We start from the raw sequence: 15483 nt of genomic DNA, 5'->3' as shown, positions 1-15483 counted from the left end.
CTTAGTGATTGGTTGCCTAATTTGACAATTCCTTAAGCCTTTGTCCACATTAGTACGTTCCTGTTGGAAAAGCATCATTCCTCTTGTTTTGGCCTTCCAGCCTTTTTAAGCAGTCTCCAAAACTGATAAATTTGAAACACTGGTTTCACATGGTAGTATAGACTTTAGAAACAGAGGCTTCTGAAAACAATGAACATCATTTAGTCTTGTAAAACATACCAATAGACATGATTATGGCAATGACATTAATTGCAGTTATGTGCTATTTACTTCCAAGCAGTTTCTAAAGATATTTACTTGCATGCTTTTCAATATTATAGACCTAGAAAGACAACAGAATTTTTTACTCACACTTGCTGTCCTGCGGCAAAACGAGGGTAGTGGTGTATTAGATAAATTCTAAGTGATCACGCCAGTAAATGGTGAAATATAACCCTAAATAAATTGATCCTGCCAGACTAATTGCATGAAACTTATGTCTGTGTGAGGTTTAGACATGCACGCTAAGGCAGATAATATCTTTGGACATTTCAGTGTGGATGACGACTATGGGAAAAAAGCCTTGGCTTCTTGGTAAAAATTGGCATCGTCATCCAACAGAACTATGTCATAACCTCATTTAAACAAACTTTAAGCCACCTTCCATGGCACATGACATTTGGACATGATTGTCATATTTCTCCCTCTAGGCAGTCGTGCAGAACTTTCAAACTGGTCGTGCAGCAACTGTTACCTTGGCATGTTCACCATGGTAAAATTAATGATTTTAATGAATATAATGTATGAATACATCGTCACAAATCAGATGACCCCCAAATAAAACCGTAGGTTTTATGGGGCTAATCAAATAAATAATGGTTTAATAATTATTTCTTCCATAATTATTATAAACCACCATTTTACATAAATTGTGTTGGAAGAATAATGTTAAAGTTAACGAAATATTGGTAATTCTGACCTCGCAGTGCTGCAACAACGCGTCGACGTCATCGATTACGTCGACGTGCGTGAAATCCGTCGACGCGTCACGTGGTTTGTTTACATCTCGCTTAACGGCATACTGGGAATGAAGAAAGTTGCAGTCTTTCACGAAAACAGAGACCACTGTATGGGAATACTTTAAAAAGAGGACAAATAAAATGGCCCTTTGTTCACCTTGCAAAACCGATATGGTGTACCACGGCAGCACAACTGCGATGCGCGAGCACCTCAGAGGAAAACATCTTGGCGCTCTCCGGTTACGATTTAACTGGTTACCGTGTGATCTGGTGACCAACTTCCTGGTTCAGGTCTGATATTCTTGCCTGGAAAAAAAGAGTGCGTCGCAACGCACACCGCGCCGCTTCCATTATGAGCGCGCTAATCGCGCGCCTACATTGGAAATGACGTGATAAGTGAACAGCCCCTTAAAAGACGGCGCGCTGCGAGACAACAGTCACAAACCACCGAGCTACCCCGAATCAGCTCCAGATCTCTGGAAACCAAGCTAAACTATAGCAGAACCTGGACTACATTTTATGGTTTGTGATGCTAAAGAACATTTCATGACTACTGTCAATTTATGGCTACTGTGGTTTAATAAAAATTAATATTTACCGTAGTAAAATCATTTTCTTTGCCTCTTTATTATTTTATACTGTAAAAACTTCAACCACGTTTGAAAATGAATAAAGGTTGAAATATTATATTAGAAGTTGTATATATTTTTGTAAAGTTCTCCAAAGTATTCGATGACCAATTAAAAAAAAGAACATTAGATTAATAATTTATTGTAATAAAAATAATTGTTAGATTAGTTGACAGAAAAATAATCGTTATTTGCAGTTCTACCTTGCACCGATAGATTTGATTAGAAAACATCACATCCGGTTGGGCGTTCGCATACGGTCTAGTCGCAGAGATAAAATATTTGAATTGGATCTGAAATTTCCGTATACGTATGTGATCAGAACTCCACGCAGCTGCCGCACTACTTTCTAACTGCGAACCTGTATTTAGTGTCTTCACCTGAAAATGTATTGATTACGCCGCTAGAGGAGGCAGCCTCAAACTGCGTCTCGGTCGGAAAAGCCGCTGCGACAGGCTGAGCCGCGGTGGGTAAGAACTGAAGTGTGATTCCAGCACTCGAGGAGAGCCCGGTCTTGATCGGATCAATGGTGGTGTTAAGCGAGGCAAGATCGAGCTTTGCATGGTCTATTGGCCAAGACGTGTGGCAAAGAGCAGCTGTCGCGATGACGTTGATGGTGCTCAGCGGCCGTGTTTAATGATCATGGGTATCAGCAAAAGTAGCAGATCTGAAAAATTCCCGGTACGGATCTCCTTGGTGGAAGAAAAATTGGGTCTGTGATAAGATGACAGACAGAGCGAACCGGGATGCTGACAAACCATCAATGGAGACAGGTAGCCTAATTCAGCTGTATTTATACCCTAAGGTTGATTATATTAAGTGGCTCCACCTGTGTTAATTAGGCTAAGTATCTGACGTGCTCCTCCCGAACCTTGTTATGAAACTGCATTTATGGTGGATGTATGAAGGTAGTTCAAAGCTCTATAGGTAATTCAAGTTCAAACGGAGTGTCGAGAATACGAAAGGGTAGTAAATGGTAATAACTATGAACATGGTCCACTAATGTTTGACAACCAGAAAGTTAAATATGAATATTTATAGTTTCATGTCTTCGATTACAATGGGTCAATGTAAACAAGAAACTGAAAAGCAAGAAGAAGAAGAGTCAAAATTACCTTTAATTTGGAGCAGCATGGCTCTCGTGCCGTCTTTTCCACACTCATAATGCCCTGAATCAAAGGATATGAATGACAGATAACAAAACAGTGCAGAGCATGTCAACACCAGGATCATTATGAACAGCATCACACAATTGTCGTGCAAACAGCATTTTTTCCAGGGTCCATTGTTCATGGGAGTAAGAAAACATAACCTGGGGGGAAAGACCCCTGAGGGTGGAGCTGAGAGTGGATTCAGAAATTGCACCACATTTCCTGCAAGAGGAAGGGTGTTTGACAAAAAAAAAAAATCTATTTTTTTTTCTAGATTCATGGACAGCAGGGAAAACTTTGTTTATGCTGGTTTGATGCTGAAGACAATGAAACATGATTTATTTATTTTTTTTAAGAAAGTAAGAAAAAAGAAAGAGAGGGGAAAAAGACTATGAATTTTTTGATAATATTGGCAAAAGAAAATGTGTTTATTTAGGCTAAAAGAGACAAGGGCTAGTTGTCACGAGTTGTTACAAAAAGTTTTGAACACAATAATGCAATGCACTGATATGCAGTTAGGCAAATATCAACAATATCATGTGTAGGGACTCCTAAAAATACGTTGTGTTAAAATGTATTTGATATTATTTTAATTTTTCTTTATTTTGAAATATGATGCAACAACTACGTTTTGCTTGTATTCAATGAGAAAGTGTGTTCAATACAGGTGTACTATTGCAAGCCAATGACTGTTGAGCTTGAGGTTGCGTCATAACGTGAGTCACGTAATGAGGAAGGAGAAGAATCACACATGTTAAGAGAGTGTGCTGCCAGAAAGGTCTACTGTTCCGATGAAAAGTGCGTCATCCTTTTGGAGACTAGTATATTCTTTGTAATATAAGCCCAAAGTGTAAAGTGACGACGCTTGTTTTATTTTCTGTTCGTATTTTACGTGCATCTTTGTTTTGTTGTTTTCCGTGATCCTGCGAGTCATCACTTAGTAAGCCGTTTGTAATGATGGCTTAGCGGTTATAGAGACAATTGACTTTATGAACAAAACGGTGTTTATGAAGTTATTAGTCATTTGCGGTGGACGTTGGAATGACGTGTGAAATTGGACAGATCGCGTGTTTCATCGCTGGACTTGGATCGACTGGATTCGTCTCATGTTCAAGACTGATCGCGAAGGGATGCTGAGTGTTCGTGTCGTGAGAAGCCTAATATTGTTTCACTGTCATCGGATGAACGTAAGTGTCTTCGGGGTTTTCGTGGGAATACTTTGAATTCATCATCTGATTAATGTGCACCAACGAACTGGGCCCCAACTATAATGATCGATCATACGTTTGAACTGTTGACTGACTCAAGTGCTTCATAACTGTTTGACTGACTCCCGTACATTTGAATTGATTGAAAGATATGTAACTAATGTGCATATATTACTGAAAAACAGTTTATGGTGTGAACTGCAAGTTATCTCAAGTGTTTAATTGAACTTGAAAGACCTATTTTGTTTTATTTTATTTTTTTGCATTATTTGGTTTTGGAGGAAACTGAGTGTTTGCTAGGATTCTGAATTGAAATTTTATGTATCTTGATTGAGTTCTAGTATTCTAAGAAGGAAAGTATAAGAAGTGTGAAATAACAAGAACCATACTGAGACTCCAAAAGAGGTTTATATTTTTTTTTATTATTTAAAAAGAAAAGAAGCAACTTGCATATACCATCAGGAAGAATTGTTTATCTTCTTTAAAAACAAAGGAGTTGTTACCTTAATGTACAAATAAATTTTGTTATTTTTTTCCCTTTAACAATTGTCCTTTGGGTTTTCATTGGGACTGGAAAGTTAATTAATTTATTAAGTCACTGAATCCTTGGCAGATGTAAATAAGAATTGTTAAATTGATCTTTAGTGAAGAAATTGAGTAAAAATGGTACAGGAGGAAAATTCATTTTACAATTGTTTTTTTTGTAATTACAAAGAGGAACTACCGGCCTAATTCACCATCCAACTGCCGGGAATCCAGGATTCTTGTTTAAGTAAATAATTAAATTAACCCCCAGGGTTAAGGAAAGGGTTACATTTTGGAGGCACCGCTGGGATTGTTTTTTTTCTCTTTTCTCCTGTTTACCAACATTTTTCTTTATCTTTTCCATTATAATTCAGTATAGCAGTGACCGTAGATTTGAAACACTGTTTATTTCACCTCAGTGCTAGTTCCTTGCCTTGACTTTTGAAATTATGAATCTGGCAAAGACTGTTGAGTGGAGCAGAGAAGAGAATGCAAATCTCTCACGTGCCATTGTATTGAGCAATGTTCCTTTAGGCACAAGTGATGACACTATTCAAAAGGTGTTAAACACAGTAAAAGTTTTTGGTCGCACTAGAATACGTGGTCGCCGTGGTGATGTAACTGGCAGATGGTTGTTTATTTTAGTGGAGGCCAGTGCCGATCTAGAACCTGATGTTATACCTCCTGAGATAGGTATAGAAAATGAAGCTGGACCCTGGAGTGTCAACTTAGTGGGCAGTCTAGTAGCTAGTGGTCCTGCCTCTGAAGGTGATACTTTTCAGCTCAAGCTGCAAGCATTGTTGCAGCAGGAGGGTAAATCTATGGATGAAGTGAAGGCCCTGATTGTGGAAAAGCAGTCTCCCAAATCAGATATCAGTGTTGACCTTGTTGATGCCATAGGTAAATTGGTAGATCGGTGCAACCAAGTTTCCAGTGATGGTCCTGCCTACAGAAAGCTGAGGTTGTTTTCAGGGCTGAAACCTGTCCCTCCAGGTGAAGAAGAGTATGAAATCTGGATGGAGCAGGCCGCTCAAATGATAAGTGAATGGCAGTGCACCGAAGCTGCAAAGAAACAACGCATCGTTGAGAGTTTACGAGGTCCTGCTGCTGATATTGTCAGGTTTTTAAAAGTGAGTAATCCTTCTGCAAATGCAAATGAGTACTTAGCTGCCCTTGAGACTGCTTATGGAACTACTGAGAGTGGGCCTGACCTTATGGCTAGATTTCGTCACACCTACCAGGAAAATGGAGAGAAACTTTCAGCTTTCTTGTATCGCCTAGATAAACTTCTCCACAGAGCCTTGTTGAAAGGTGGGATTGATGCTGGTGGCATAAATAGAGCCAGAATGGAGCAGTTAATTAAAGGAGCCCTTACCAATGATATGGTTGCCTTGCGAATCAGAATGACTCACACTTTACAGAGTCCTCCTTCTTTTTCACAGTTGATGAAAGAAATACGTGAAGAAGAACACTGGGTAGCTGCAAGGGAAAATGTTAAAGCATCTGTGGCCACTGTCGTCTCTCCCCAGGTATATGCGTCATCTGAATTACAAAACCTGAAGAAGGAGGTTAAAGAGCTATCTACACAGGTGAGTCAACTGTTGAAGGTGGCGACTGTGCCTTGTGGTTCTGATCCTGCTCCTCAGAAAACATCCATCAAAAACTCTGAGACTGTGCACCGAGACAACTCTCAAAACGCTAAACCCATTCCGCAACCAGTGCCTGTGATCTTTTGCTACAAATGTGGTGAAGACGGACATAAGAAGTGGGAGTGCAAGGCACCTGAGGACCTCAGAAAAGTGAATCAGAAGCTGATGAAGATGCAGCGCCTGCAGGCAAACTGGGCAGGAGCTCAGTGAAGGAACGACACGGGGCTCCTGAGACAACACGTTCCACTTGTGGTTCATCCATGCTTGATGCCGGTAAGCCAAAATTGCCTGAGGGATTAGTAGGACCTGTCTCAGAAGTGCCTGTCCAGATAGAAGGTATCTACGCAAAAGCTCTTCTTGACAGTGGTTCGCAGGTTACTCTCTTATACCGTAGCTTTTATGAAACATATCTGAAACATTTGGAACTTCAGCCTGTGGAAAACCTTGAGATTTGGGGTCTAAGCTCACATAAATACCCCTATGATGGATATTTGCCCCTTAGACTTGAGTTCACAGAAAGTGTAGCTGGAGTGCATCAAGTGATTGACACGCTTGCCATTGTATGCCCCGACCCTGTGAAACGGGAGGGAATAGCTATTTTACTTGGGACTAACACTAGCTTAGTGAAGAAACTGTTTGAGTCTTGTCGTGAACAAGCTGGTGAAAAATTCTTGAATGTGCTAACCATACATCCTGTAATCAGAGAGGCGTACGAGACTATGCAACCAACAAATGTTTCACATGATGACCCAGATAAGCATGGAACAGTTTGGTTTATGAAGCATAACCCTGTTGTTCTGACACCAAATCAAATTCTGCAACTTCCTGGTCTGCTTAAGTTTCCTGGTCAAATGACTGAATCTTTAGTGCTAGTTGACAGAGCAGCAGTTGGTGACATAAGTTCTGATGACTTAGAGGTGAGGCCTGAACTTCATTCAGCATCTGTTGTATCTAGTCGCAGAGTCACAGTGACCGTTAGGAACATGTCTTCAAAAGAAGTATGGGTGAAACGAGGAACTCCTCTAGCTCATGTTTTTCCAGTATCCTTAGTGCCTCAACTTACTGCTAAACAGCCGCCAGAACAAAATACTTTGACACCTGCATCTTTTGATTTTGGAGATTATCCAATGCCAGAGGAAGCAAAACAAAGATTGTGTGAGAAAATGATGCAGAGAAAGGAAGTGTTTTCACTACATGAGTGGGATGTATGATGTTCAAAAAGCACCACTCATGAGATAAGGTTGAATGATTCACGCCCTTTTAGAGAAAGATCTCGCCGTCTTGCCCCCGCCGACTTCGAAGATGTGCGACTGCATCTACAAGATCTGCAGAATAGTGGCATTATATCCGAGTCCCGTAGCCCCTATGCTTCGCCCATTGTTGTGGTGCGCAAAAAGTCAGGGAAGGTTAGAATGTGTGTGGACTATCGGACTCTCAACCAACGGACTATACCAAACCAGTATACTGTGCCCCGTATTGAGGATGCTCTCCATAGTCTTTCTGGAAGTAGATGGTTCACTGTTCTCGATTTAAGGAGTGGGTACTACCAAATACCCATGAGTGACGCCGACAGGGAGAAGACAGCGTTCATCTGCCCATTGGGGTTTTATGAATTTGAGCGTATGCCCCAAGGTATCTGTGGAGCACCGGCCACTTTCCAAAGAGTCATGGAACGCACTGTAGGGGATATGAACTTTTTGGAAGTGCTAGTGTACTTGGATGATTTAATCATATTTGGACGAACTCTTGAAGAGCATGAAGAGCGCCTTTTGAAAGTCCTTGATAGGTTGAGAGATGAGGGATTAAAGATTTCCCTTGACAAGTGTCAATTTGGCAGGACTTCTGTAAACTACGTAGGGCATATTGTGTCTCAAGATGGAATATCCACTGATCCTTCCAAGATCGAGGCTGTTGTATCCTGGCCTCAGCCCCAGACAGTGACAGAGCTCAGATCTTTTCTAGGGTTTTGTGGATATTACCGGCGTTTCGTGAGGGATTTCTCAAAGTTGTGCCGACCGTTAAATGAACTTCTGAAGGGGTATCCATCTTCTGCAAAGAAGAGAAACAAAAATTCACCTGTGAGTAACACCAAACCCTGCTTTAAACCTTCTGAACCATTTGGATCTCGATGGACGGCTCAGTGTGATACAGCCTTCCAAACCCTGAAGAATTGTTTGACTCAAGCTCCAGTGTTAGCCTTTGCGGATGCACAAAAGCCATATGTTTTGCATGTGGACGCAAGCATGGATGGACTTGGAGGAGTTTTGTATCAAAAACATGAGGAAGGATTACAACCAGTTGCTTTCATCAGTCGCAGCCTTTCCCCTTCGGAGAGAAATTATCCAGCCCATAAACTGGAATTTTTAGCTCTGAAGTGGGCTGTTGTGGATCGACTGCATGACTATCTTTACGGTGTTGCGTTTGAGGTTAGAACTGACAATAATCCTCTTACTTATATATTGAAGTCAGCAAAACTTGATGCAACGGGTCATCGTTGGCTGTCTGCATCGACCACTTACAGTTTCAGCTTGAAATATAGACCTGGCCGCCGGAATGTCGATGCAGATGCGTTATCTAGGCGTCCACATACTCACCCAAGTGATGATGATGAGTGGCAGGAAATTCCAGCTGCAGGTGTGAGGGCTCTTTGTCAGGCTTTGTCTGTAGAGAGGAGAACAGAGAATGTCTCTTACCAATGTGTAGTGCAACAGGCAGGGGCACATATGTCTGCTGTTCCGAAAGCTTACTCTTGTGCTGTTGATGTAGCTGCAGATCACTTACCCGTGCTTAGTCCAGGTGAGCTTCAAACAGCACAGAAAAATGATTTGTTCCTTGGAGAAGTGTGGAGGGCAGTTTGTGATAAGAAACACCCTAGTAACATCCAGAGCAGCCACCCTAAGATGAAGATCTTGAAGCGAGAGTGGGAAAAATTGTCTGTATATAATGGATTGCTTTACAGAACAGTTCGTCAGAGTAATAACCGGGTGAAACGACAGCTTGTACTGCCAAAACAATTCCACAAAAGAGTGTTAAAATCTCTGCATGACGAGATTGGACATTTAGGCTTTGATAAGTCCTATGGCCTAGTTCGTGACCGATTTTACTGGCCACACATGAAGCGTGATGTAGAGGCTTACTGTAAGACATGCGAGCGCTGCATTAAAAGGAAGACGTTACCTCAAAGAGCTGCTCCATTGTCTCATATGCAGAGTTCAGGACCCATGGACCTCGTATGTATTGATTTTCTTTCCATCGAAGCCGATTCCCGGAATGTTTGCAATGTTTTGGTTGTAACTGACCATTACACACGTTACGCTCAAGCTTTTCCCACGAGGGATCAAAAAGCTTCTACAGTGGCAAAGACATTGTGGGAAAAGTATTTCATACATTACGGTCTTCCTACTCGAATACACTCAGATCAAGGCAGGGATTTTGAGAGCCAGTTGGTGACTGACATGCTGACTATGCTAGGGGTAAAGAAATCGAGAACCTCACCTTATCACCCACAAGGTGATCCCCAGCCTGAAAGATTTAACAGGACCTTGTTGGATATGCTGGGTACCCTTGAGCCTAGTCAGAAAAGTAAATGGAGTCAGCACATAGCGCATTTGGTACATGCATATAATTGTACTTCCAACGAGGCTACTGGGTTTTCACCCTATTTTTTGATGTTCGGCAGAGAGGCTAGATTGCCTGTCGATATTTGTTTTGGAGTCTCTGGTGATAATACGTCACATGTGTCATACTCCAAGTATGTGTCCAAAATGAAGCAGGAATTACAGGCAGCTTATCAGTTAGCTCAGGCTACTTCTGAGAAGATGAATCAGAGTAATAAAGCTAGGTATGATCAGAAGGTACGCTATCATATTCTAAATGTAGGTGACAGAGTTCTTATTCGAAACCTTGGCCTCAAGGTAAAACAAAAGCTTGCAGATAGGTGGAGTGCTAATCCCTATGTAGTGGAGAGTCAATTCTCTGGTATTCCTGTGTATAGTTTGAAGCCTGTTGATGGTAATGGATCATCCAAAGTTATGCACCGAAATCATCTTTTGCCTTTAGGACAGGAAGTGAGGTTAAGTCCTCAGGTAGACCTTATACCTACTCCTTCACCTAGAGCTTTGAGGCGTAGGAGAGCGAAAGAGAAGCGTAGAACCGCTGAGTCAGAAAACTCACCACTTGTAGTTGATGCCTTTCCAAGGGAATGTAATTCTTCAGATTCAGAGTCTGAGTTTGGGTTTTATGTTGGAGATGTGACAAACATTCCTTCTCAAGTGACAGAGGAGATACAAAGTGAAAACCCTGTACAAGATGTAGAATGTTCAGAGTCTGGTGATGCTCACATGGTTTCAGAAATACCAGTAATTCAATGTCAGAGTGAAATTTCTGATGGTCAGCTAGTAGCTGAAGAGGGTGATACTGAAGTAGTTGATGTAATGACTGAAGCTCCTGATGTTACCTTACAGACTACTGCATCTGCTGATAATGAAACTCAGCCTGAGCTTGTACCTCCTGAAGTACGTAGATCAAGTAGGGAGAGGAGGCCTAATACTAGATTTACCTATGATAAGCTGGGTATGCCATTCATACAGTCTGTATCATCTCAACACTGTGGTGTTAATGTGTCAGCAACTGAAATACTAAATGTTTTTGGGTGTTACAACAGTTCACATGCTTGGTGGTGTAATCCTTATGCCTTGTGTGAAATATGTAGCAACCAACCTGTACTTGTGCCCTGTAAACAGGTGGTTATCATTTGATTGATGCATGTTAATTTTTGTAACCAGCATGGGGACATACTGGATTTTTGGTGGGGGGAGTGTGTAGGGACTCCTAAAAATACGTTGTGTTAAAATGTATTTGATATTATTTTAATTTTTCTTTATTTTGAAATATGATGCAACAACTACGTTTTGCTTGTATTCAATGAGAAAGTGTGTTCAATACAGGTGTACTATTGCAAGCCAATGACTGTTGAGCTTGAGGTTGCGTCATAACGTGAGTCACGTAATGAGGAAGGAGAAGAATCACACATGTTAAGAGAGTGTGCTGCCAGAAAGGTCTACTGTTCCGATGAAAAGTGTGTCATCCTTTTGGAGACTAGTATATTATTTGTAATATAAGCCCAAAGTGTAAAGTGACGACGCTTGTTTTATTTTCTGTTCGTATTTTACGTGCATCTTTGTTTTGTTGTTTTCCGTGATCCTGCGAGTCATCACTTAGTAAGCCGTTTGTAATGATGGCTTAGCGGTTATAGAGACAATTGACTTTATGAACAAAACGGTGTTTATGAAGTTATTAGTCATTTGCGGTGGACGTTGGAATGACGTGTGAAATTGGACAGATCGCGTGTTTCATCGCTGGACTTGGATCGACTGGATTCGTCTCATGTTCAAGACTGATCGCGAAGGGATGCTGAGTGTTCGTGTCGTGAGAAGCCTAATATTGTTTCACTGTCATCGGATGAACGTAAATGTCTTCGGGGTTTTCGTGGGAATACTTTGAATTCATCATCTGATTAATGTGCACCAACGAACTGGGCCCCAACTATAATGATCGATCATACGTTTGAACTGTTGACTGACTCAAGTGCTTCATAACTGTTTGACTGACTCCCGTACATTTGAATTGATTGAAAGATATGTAACTAATGTGCATATATTACTGAAAAACAGTTTATGGTGTGAACTGCAAGTTATCTCAAGTGTTTAATTGAACTTGAAAGACCTATTTTGTTTTATTTTATTTTTTTGCATTATTTGGTTTTGGAGGAAACTGAGTGTTTGCTAGGATTCTGAATTGAAATTTTATGTATCTTGATTGAGTTCTAGTATTCTAAGAAGGAAAGTATAAGAAGTGTGAAATAACAAGAACCATACTGAGACTCCAAAAGAGGTTTATATTTTTTTTTATTATTTAAAAAGAAAAGAAGCAACTTGCATATACCATCAGGAAGAATTGTTTATCTTCTTTAAAAACAAAGGAGTTGTTACCTTAATGTACAAATAAATTTTGTTATTTTTTTCCCTTTAACAATTGTCCTTTGGGTTTTCATTGGGACTGGAAAGTTAATTAATTTATTAAGTCACTGAATCCTTGGCAGATGTAAATAAGAATTGTTAAATTGATCTTTAGTGAAGAAATTGAGTAAAAATTGGTACAGGAGGAAAATTCATTTTACAATTGTTTTTTTTTGTAATTACAAAGAGGAACTACCGGCCTAATTCACCATCCAACTGCCGGGAATCCAGGATTCTTGTTTAAGTAAATAATTAAATTAACCCCCAGGGTTAAGGAAAGGGTTACACATGATTTTAAATTAAATGTGTAAATGGGATCGAGAATATTAATATTAACAAGAATAGTTTGCATGAATGTCAGTTCGGGGCAAGTTATCACATACAAGTTATTTTTTACATTTTATACATTTTTGTACTATGTTGACAAAATAATGATTTGTCATTTCTTTGTATGCTACCTTTTTATTTTTAAAATAACTCTTAATTTTTGATAGAATTCACATAAGTAATGCAATGCCAGACTGGCAACTGTAACCCATGTGAATGTGATGAGCTTTTACAGAAATTTAAGTAATATTAATAAATAAAACTAGAAATATTCACAGATGTGACAAAAAGCCCTAGACATGCGAATAGTCAAAAAATATAATGCATATTGATACAGAATCAAATAATCTCTACAACATGCGAAAACAGGATCTTTTTAAAAAACAAAGAAAAACTGTCAGACAGTAAGAGATACAGATATATACCTGTGCTGTTGTTTGCGTCCCTCAGAATGGCTGGAGGACTCTGGTACTTTGCTCACAAGAAGGCCTTATCATTCAATGTTATAACATCTCTTCTAATCAGTAACCAAACAGTCGTGTCCATCTGGTGATCATGTCAATAGATCACTTTTGTACAGCGAGGGGGGGCTGGGGTTTCTCAGTTTCTCAGGTACAGAGGACAGAGCAGACCAATGTTGTCTTATATGCTTTTGACAAACAGCTTTGGATTTCCAACAGTGAAAGCTGAGTGACAGGGCAGGACTTAGGGGGCCGGGGGCCCCTGGGCTTGAGGTTATGTTTGAGGCCCTATACCTATAACTCTACAAATGCCCTCAACTAGAACATCATTATGCAGTAACAGAAAATATACAAAAATGTAAATATACATTTATATAAATATGAGGTTTATATATAGTACAATTAATATGCAACTTGTCTAGTCTAGTAAAAGTTTTGATATAATATTAAATAGTCATTATAATAGAATAAATAGAATGTGTTCTCTTAGTTGAGACCCTATAACCCTAACCCTGAAACAGCAATGAATAAAAAAATGTATTAGTATTATAAAATTTAATTGTCATATCTGTGTCCACTTATGTCAGATTCTTAAATGTAATCAATAAATTAAATCTGAATAAAAATACATGCTGGCTATTAACAATCAAATTAAATCACTTCCAGCAAAATTCTGCATAAATTATATTGAGTCTAAATATAAAATGCTAACTTATCAAAGGACTGTACTTATAGCCTGATTGAAAATTTACTGGTCCGTGTAAGGCTGAGGAACAGAACACTGTATTCCTCGGAGATGGAGCGGATCTGCTGTTTGTTTTATTTTTTTAAAGGAGTAAAACAGAATTTTGTGTCTGAAGGTTACACAGTAACTTGTTGTTTGTTTTACATTCGTGATTGTGCAGATATTTGGAAAAAGAGGACTTTTGTTTGTGTGATAGGCTAACTTCTATATGATAGGTTGGAAATGCATCTAATAATGTCTGACTGGTATATAACTGAACAAATCAAACAAACTTAAAAGGCTGCAACCTACTCAAGTCCACTGGTAAGTCCGGTCATGGTGAGTGCAATCATTGGAAATAGTGTGTGTAGTTTATTGAACAGTTAAAACTTCCACTCTAGTTCCTGTGTTTCTGAGAAATGACCCTTCACTTTAAGGCCTTGGCACATGATGTTAGGTTACAATGACAAGTTGATTTGGTCATGAAATCACATTCAGAGTACAAATATGGCATTATTCATATCTGTCATTGTAAAAAAAAAAAAAAAAAAAAAAAACAGTTCAAACTAAAGTAATAATTTAAATATATTGCACATAATTCCAGTAGGTCTGAAGCAAAACAAAATAAAATGATTATTATATAACAAGAAAAATCATTGATGACTGACGATTAATAAAGCTGATTCACTTAAAACATACTGAAAAGTACAAATGGCAGAAATATCTTAGTTAAACTAAATCATCCCACACACCAGCAGCTAATTATTAATTGTGCATATTCAGTACACACACACGCACACACACACATACACTGAAGTTAGTCACATGTAACATTAACTTAGATTTTCATGCATATGTATGTCAGACAATCAACATGCCTGTATATGGAATATAATTTTATTTTGCACAAACTGTATGGTCTATTAATATTTAATAAAAATATTTTTTTTCAGATGTAGGGTTTGTCACTTTGTTTTGCACTGTAGTTTTGTGCATATAGTTACCTAAGCTGCAAATAGTTTGCAAGTAAGAAAATAGCTATTTGTATGAGACTCATTATTCATATTAAATTAAAATTACTAAAATAAGTAAATAAATAAATCCTGTTGTTGAAAAATTACTGCGCTGACAATACCCTCTAGTGGCCAAAAGGCTATTTCTCAAAGAAAGGAATTTTTGAAAGATGTCTGCTAATTGCCTTTGATTGCATATCTGTGCCTTTGATACAACAACATCCAAAGTGGTCTGTTTAACAAACTGTCTAAAATAATAATGACTAAAATATTATAGCTTAGCTGAGAACAAACAGGCTGTAACATCAGATATAAGGATTGCATGTTGTGTGTCTCACACTGGGCCTCAGCTCAACTTCCTGTGTGCAGTCAGCAATTGTGAGATTTCATCCTCGTCAGTCTGGCAGGGCACACAACATTGCCTGTGATACACAGAACAAAATGCCATACTCAAATCATGATTCAACAAGAAAAAAACAAACAAACAAACAAACAAAAAAAGTGTGTGTGTGTATTTATATATATATATATATTATTCATTTAGCAGGCGCTTTTATCCAAAGCGACTAACAGATGAGGACAGTGGAAGCAATCAAAAACAACAAAAAGAGCAATGATATATAAGTGCTTTAACAAGTCTCAGTTAGGTTAACACAGTACATGTAGCATGGGATTTTAAATAATATAATAAATAAATAGAAAACAGATAGAATAAAAAAAGAATACAGCAAGCTAGTGTTATAGATATTTAAACACACACACACACACACACACATACAAT

The 15483-nt window shown here is 38.9% G+C and overlaps 2 protein-coding genes across 3 annotated transcripts in view; one reads left to right on the top strand and one right to left on the bottom strand.

Moving 5' to 3' along the window:
- LOC113048395 (solute carrier organic anion transporter family member 1C1-like) overlaps positions 1 to 13024 on the bottom strand; it is a 49938-nt gene extending 36914 nt beyond the window's left edge. For both annotated transcript variants that reach the window (XM_026210184.1, XM_026210185.1), the window contains exons 1-2: positions 12930 to 13024; positions 2743 to 2796 (exon numbers count right to left, since the gene is read on the bottom strand). In XM_026210184.1, coding sequence (XP_026065969.1) covers positions 2743 to 2790 — 48 coding nt within the window. In that variant the 5' untranslated portion in view covers positions 2791 to 2796; positions 12930 to 13024. The remainder of the gene's footprint in view (positions 1 to 2742; positions 2797 to 12929) is intronic.
- Positions 4961 to 6370, top strand: LOC113047761 (paraneoplastic antigen Ma1 homolog). The gene has a single exon (XM_026209037.1). It carries the CDS (start codon positions 4961 to 4963, stop codon positions 6368 to 6370), a length of 1410 nt encoding a protein of 469 aa, XP_026064822.1.
- Positions 13025 to 15483: the final 2459 nt, after the last annotated feature.

This window comes from Carassius auratus, chromosome 29 (genome assembly GCF_003368295.1).
Source record: "Carassius auratus strain Wakin chromosome 29, ASM336829v1, whole genome shotgun sequence".
NCBI classification, from domain to species: domain Eukaryota; kingdom Metazoa; phylum Chordata; class Actinopteri; order Cypriniformes; family Cyprinidae; genus Carassius; species Carassius auratus.
The sequence above is the reverse complement of the archived record's forward strand: the minus strand, read 5'-3'. Positions and strand labels throughout refer to the sequence as shown.